The sequence below is a fragment of the Leopardus geoffroyi genome, chromosome C2, assembly GCF_018350155.1.
Source record: "Leopardus geoffroyi isolate Oge1 chromosome C2, O.geoffroyi_Oge1_pat1.0, whole genome shotgun sequence".
Classification (NCBI taxonomy): domain Eukaryota; kingdom Metazoa; phylum Chordata; class Mammalia; order Carnivora; family Felidae; genus Leopardus; species Leopardus geoffroyi.
In genome coordinates, this window is record NC_059333.1 from 117634171 (window position 1) to 117640170 (window position 6000).

General features: G+C 38.2%; 1 protein-coding gene and 1 long non-coding RNA gene across 2 annotated transcripts in view; one reads left to right on the plus strand and one right to left on the minus strand.

Annotated features, from left to right (window-relative positions):
* Positions 1 to 740, plus strand: part of PLSCR5 (phospholipid scramblase family member 5) — a 25445-nt gene extending 24705 nt beyond the window's left edge. The window contains exons 8-9 of the mRNA XM_045503360.1: positions 446 to 529; positions 611 to 740. Coding sequence (XP_045359316.1) covers positions 446 to 484 — 39 coding nt within the window. The 3' untranslated portion in view covers positions 485 to 529; positions 611 to 740. The remainder of the gene's footprint in view (positions 1 to 445; positions 530 to 610) is intronic.
* Positions 1 to 3614, minus strand: part of LOC123611442 — a 7801-nt gene extending 4187 nt beyond the window's left edge. The window contains exon 1 of the long non-coding RNA XR_006718672.1: positions 3520 to 3614. This is a non-coding gene — a long non-coding RNA (uncharacterized LOC123611442). The remainder of the gene's footprint in view (positions 1 to 3519) is intronic.
* Between the last annotated feature and the right edge of the window lie 2386 nt (positions 3615 to 6000).

Consider the following 6000-nt stretch of genomic DNA (forward strand, 5'->3'; position numbering starts at 1 on the left):
CAACCCACAGCCCTAATTACCATTTCTAAGTTCCCTCTGGTATAGTTTTCAGTACTTCCTCAGATGACTACCTGCTTGCTAACCACACAGTCCATGAGGATATATCTAATACTTGTTCAAAGGTCAGTGTCTATTACAACATCCCGCACTGACAGAGAACGTCCTGCAATCGAAGTCTGCACTGTCTTGATCACCTAAGATTTTGACTGATGATACCCTGCTGATTCCAGCAAGATTTCCAAGTAACTTGTACTCTGAAAACTAGACATGTAAGTGTCATGAAGCTTAAAACGTTTTGACTTTCCTCTTACTGATGAATCTCATGTTGCTAAAACACCACTGGGAAACGTAATTGCTTTATACAATCAAAGCTTACCTGTGAGACTCCTGATCTCAATTGTCGCCTTTTTGTAAATTCACTCATACTCAGTTTATTTATTTGTAGGATTTTATGTTCTTTGAACATTCACTAGCTGGATTATAACAAGCGAGATGACAAAAACGATCAAGTATGCAAGAACATGTTTCAGTAAGTAAAGTTTAAATGATCTCTTTCCCTTTGAAGATGTCTATATTTGACGCTGTCTAACTCTTTTTCATTTTCTTCTAGAAATCCCTTGGGCTCTGGATTTCATTTCTCAATGGTTTGCAATATTTGCTTTTTTTGTAACAAATGTTAATTATTACATTTATTAAAGCATAATGTAATGAAGCAATTATCTGGTTGTAAATGCATGTTAGCTAAAGAAAAGATTACTGGTCTTACTGGCCTGAGCGCAGGGTTGCTTTGAGAGATTGTCATTCTTTCTTTTTAATCCTTTTGAAGTTGTTGCATGGGTAAGCATGAAAGATGAGAACTAAGGCTTGCAGCATCACTGATGAAAATTCAATGTTTAGAGAGCACTTTGAAGTTTTTCTGGTACTAAGGCTGGTTACTAATCAAAAGGACTGGCTTTCCAAAATATTTTTTCATTAAGTAGTCTTTTGACTTTGTTTATTAACCTTATTGTAGTGAGATATTTTTACCTTATATCAGAAAGGCTAAAAGTTGGATAAATTATATGTTTAAAGATGAGGAGGAAGATAGATGAAATCAATTTGTTCTAGTGGTAAGAAGCTAATATGTCCAGAAGGAAGCTAAAATTTACAAACCAAAGCATGGTGTAAACACATACCCACACCAGAGATTTAAACAAGCATATAAACAGACTTCTAAGTTAGTAAAAGCAGTAGTGTAGAGCAGGAAATTTATCTATTACAGTGAAAGTTCAGTCAGAAAAGGAATCTAGGGCTCTGAAAAAAAAGCACAATTCCAGGACTTAAAAATAAGCAAAGAAAAATAAATAAATAAATAAAACCTTAATACATGAGGCAAATGCAGAAGTCAGGGCACACAGTTAATTCAGTTAATTAATGCCTTCTATTTTAACATTTCGGAGTCCTCTAGGTAACTACATCTAGTTACCCACTCTTTCCCAAAGCCCACACAAGAAGCTTTTAGAATCTTTTTTTAGGAATGACGATAGTTCCTCCCTTTTCAAAATGAGGAAACAAGCTTGTTTTAAGCAAAGCACCATGTAGCCATCTGAAATTATACAAAGACTACCCAAATTATACAAATACTTTAGAATTATACAAATACTACCCAAATTTTTAACTACTGACAAAGGTGTTTAGACCAACTCCAAGCAATCCTCTACTTGGTAGAGGAACTATCTTCCAAGCATCTGTAACTAAGTTAATTACTTGGGATTAAGGATCTATCATCTAGAAATACTGTTGTATGTGTTAGTTAAATTCCCAAGATAGCCCACAAATAGCAATTTAGTGCTAGGTTCTGGGGTAAGGGTTCTAGGTTGTATTAAGATGAAAAGGAAAAGAATCACCTTTTTGAGTGCCCTCTCTGTTGGCATGCCTCAGCAAACCATAAAAAATGGATTAGTGGGGCAGAATAGTTTAAGCATTGACCACCAAAAATAGAACCGTGCTTCCACATCACACCCAATCTTTCTCCCAGTGGCCCCATCCATTCTTTCAGTGTAACGGGTGTGACCTGCATGTTGGGAACAGTACAGTCACAGAAGCAAACGACAGTCCTGTGTGTGAGACATTGTCTTCAGTCTAGCTCTGCTGTGTGGTAGCTATGTATCTTCACATCTGTCCTGTAGTCTTTCTTTTTTTTTTTTTTTTAATTTTTTTTTCAACGTTCATTTATTTTTGGGACAGAGAGAGACAGAGCATGAACGGGGGAGGGGCAGAGAGAGAGGGAGACACAGAATCGGAAACAGGCTCCAGGCTCTGAGCCATCAGCCCAGAGCCTGACGCGGGGCTCGAACTCCCGGACCGCGAGATCGTGACCTGGCTGAAGTCGGACGCTTAACTGACTGCGCCACCCAGGCGCCCCTGTCCTGTAGTCTTTCTGAACCTTCTCACTTTCCCATTTGCCACTTTGCAGAGCTACGGTGACAGTTAGGGGGACCTCAGTGTTTCCTCCTTTTCCCCTTTGTCTATTCTAACTGACGTGTGTGTGACTTATGGTCAGTCATTCATAACCAGCTAAAGGAAGTGGCATTTTAATTTTTTTTATTATTTATTTTTTGAGTGACAGGGTGCGAGCATGAAGGGGCAGAGAGAGCAGGGTAGACACAGAATCTGAAGCAGGCTCCAGGCTGAGCTGTTAGCACAGAGCTCTACGTGGGGCCTGAACTCAGGAACTGTGAGATCATGACCTGAACTGGAGTCAGACGCTTAACTGACAGAGACACCCAGGAGCCCCAGGAAGTGGCATTTTTAAAGCAGATGCTTATTAACTAATAAAATGTAGAAAAGTTGTTAGCATTTTCTGAGGGCTTATCACATATTAGGCATGTGCTTCCTATGAATTCCTGGTCGAGGAACAAAAGGAAGTAAAAACAAAGGAATATCAGGCAGTATGTGGAAGACTGCCTGTGATTCTATCTTTTCCTCTCCCTGTTCTGCTCCATGTCCCAAATTTCCTCCCTCCAGGTGTACCTGCTTCATATTTTCTTCTTGTATTTCTTGTACTTTTGATTTCTAAAGTGGAATACTTTCTAACTTGGTGTCACAACAGCAGCATTTGAGATTCTCATGGTGGGAAAAATGGGAGAAAAATACTACTTAAAAATACTACATTTTAATATGACCAACATTTGGATTTAAAAAATTATTTAAATGAACCCTAAAACTAGTAAAAAGTTTAAAACACCTACTTTTTTTTTTATGGGCCGGTGGCTGTGCATTATTTTTGCTCTTTTTTTTTAAATATAATTTATTGTTAAGTTGGCTAACATACAGTGTGCTCTAGGTTTTGGGGGTAGATTCCCATGATTCATCACTTACATACAACACCCAGAGCTCATCCCAACAAGTATCCTCCTCAATGCCCATCAGCCATTTCCCTCTCCCTCATCCCCCATCAACCCTCAGTTTGTTGTCTATATTTAAAAGTCTCTATGGTTTGCCTCTCTCCCTCAGTTTGTAACTATTTTTTCCCCTAACCTTCCCCCAAAGTCTTCTGTTAAGTTTCTCAAGTTCCACATATGAGTGAAAACATTGATATCTGTCTTTCTCTGACTGACTTATTTCACTTAGCATAATACCTTCCAGTTCCATCCACATTGCTGCAAATGGCCAGATTTCATTCTTTCTCATTGCCAAGTAGTATTCCATTGTATGTATAAACCACATCTTCTTTATCCATTCATCAGTGGATGGACATTTAGGCTCTTTCCATAATTTGGCTATTGTTGAAAGCACTGCTATAAACATTGAGCTTTAACATGCTATAAACATGTGCCCCTATGAATCAACACTGCTGTATCCTTTGGATAAATTCCTAGTAGTGCTATTGCTGGGTCATAGGATAGTTCTATTTTTAATTTTCTAAGGAAACTCCACACTGTTTTCCAGAGTGGCTGCACCAGTTTGCATTCCCACCAACAGTGCAAGAGGGTTCTCTACATTTCCTGAGTGGTTAATTTTCGCCACTCTGACTGGTAAAACACCTACTTCTAATGGACACTCCAGAAAGATAACACTCCTTCTTAGAATACAGCACTTATTTTAAAGTTGGCTATATTAAACAAAAACCTGTAGTACTTTGCTCCTGAATTGCACACTACAACAAATTAAGATCCATCCTTTCTCCCCTTCCTTATTACAGGTGAAATTAATCTTTACATGTCTTCTGTGATCTACTTTTCTTTTTTCTTTCCCACCAAACAGGAGTCCACGAGAGGTGAGCGAGACTCTCACTTTTCAGTAAAATATTCAGTAAAAAGCATATAGCTCTAGAATGAGTAAGATCCCCTGTACATCACAGTTTTCTGGTTTACTGACTCTTCTTGGCCCCACTACACTCTCAGAACACAGGCTCCAGCCCTGTTTATTCTGAGATGTACTAGGAAAGATTTGACCAAATTCAAATGCCTCCCATTTATTCATTCATTCTTTCCTTAAGTTAATAAATATTTATTGACTGTCTCCAGTGTGCCAAAAATACTGTATCCCCCACTTTGGTGGAGCTTAGAGTTCCAAGAGATCCTTATTAATCCAATAACGACACACATCAAGGTTAGACTTTAACTACAAGTGTTTATAGGAGATGGACAAGGTGCCAAGTTCGGCAGAGGTATTTGACTTGGTCAGGTTGTGAGGGAGTAATTGTAGATTTAATATATGAACAATAAGTGGAGCAGAAGGAGGAATGTGTTTGGCTGAGCTCTGTGATGGGGGAGGATGAAGACACGACAATCTCATGTGACATAAAAAAGGCCAGTGACTAGAGTTCAGACAGTGAGGTGGAATATGGTATGAGATGGGATGAATAGGGCCTGTGGCCATGTTAAAGATTCTAGACTTTGTCTCATCAGCAAAGCATCTGATAAAAGTTCATAAGAAGAGAGTTAACTAATTAAAGTTTAGATTGGTTAGAGTATAGGAAAGGATGTTCATTGACCAATTAGTAGCTTAGGTGCAGTTAATGGTAGCTTGGACATGTGGCACTCATGCAAAGGAAGAGAAGTGAGCAGATTCGAGATCCATTAAGGAATAAAATCACCATTACTTGATGCTGGACTGAAAATCAAGATTTGAGGGAGAAAGGGGAATTCCCAGCCTATCAGTAAATGTACTGATAGAAAATTAGAGGACGATCTGGTTTAGGGATAAAGAGCATGGGTTCAGTTTCAAACATACTGATTTTATAATTCCTTTAAGTTTTCCAGAAGAAGATGTCAAACAGGCAAGTGGGCATCTTTTCATCTAGTATATTTCTGAAGAGAGAGATGAGTACAAATACCTATATGGACACACAGAGATCTAAATAATCATTGGTTCACTTCAAGGACATGCCTAAAAAATATTCTAAAACATGTACTGTCCATGAGTTTATTCATTAATTTATTTAACTAGTATCTTCTGGAATTCCTTCTATGTACTAGGCACTATATTAGGCAGTGGAGACATTATGCTAAGTGGCAACAATTCCTACTCTAAAGATGCATTCACCAAATATTTAGGACATTGGTATTATGTACAAGGCATCTCTGTCAGTATGATGTTCCAGCAGTGAACAAAGCAACAGGGTGCTTGCCCTCTTGGAACTTGTATTTTAATACAGATGGACATTAACCAACAGGTAACAAAAAATATCACATTATCATAGGTGATCATAAATACTGATCAAGAGTCCATCCCTCAATATCTAAAACAATAAGTTGAATTTATTGCTTACTCAGGCAAGGGAGAGCTGAGTTTGTAAGACATAGTTTATAAGCAAAGGAGAAAGCTTGCACAGGGTTTTTGGAAAAGTGAGAAGTGTAGAAGCTAGAGTGTTGACTTTAGCTATGAAAACTAACTTACCAAAGTAAGACGGTTTCTGACTGGCTGACTGTCAGAAATGTTCACTGGAGTAAAGCTACGGCTGATTACTGATTTTTCAAAAGTAGATTGCAGGGAATGTTACTGAATTTCTTTCAT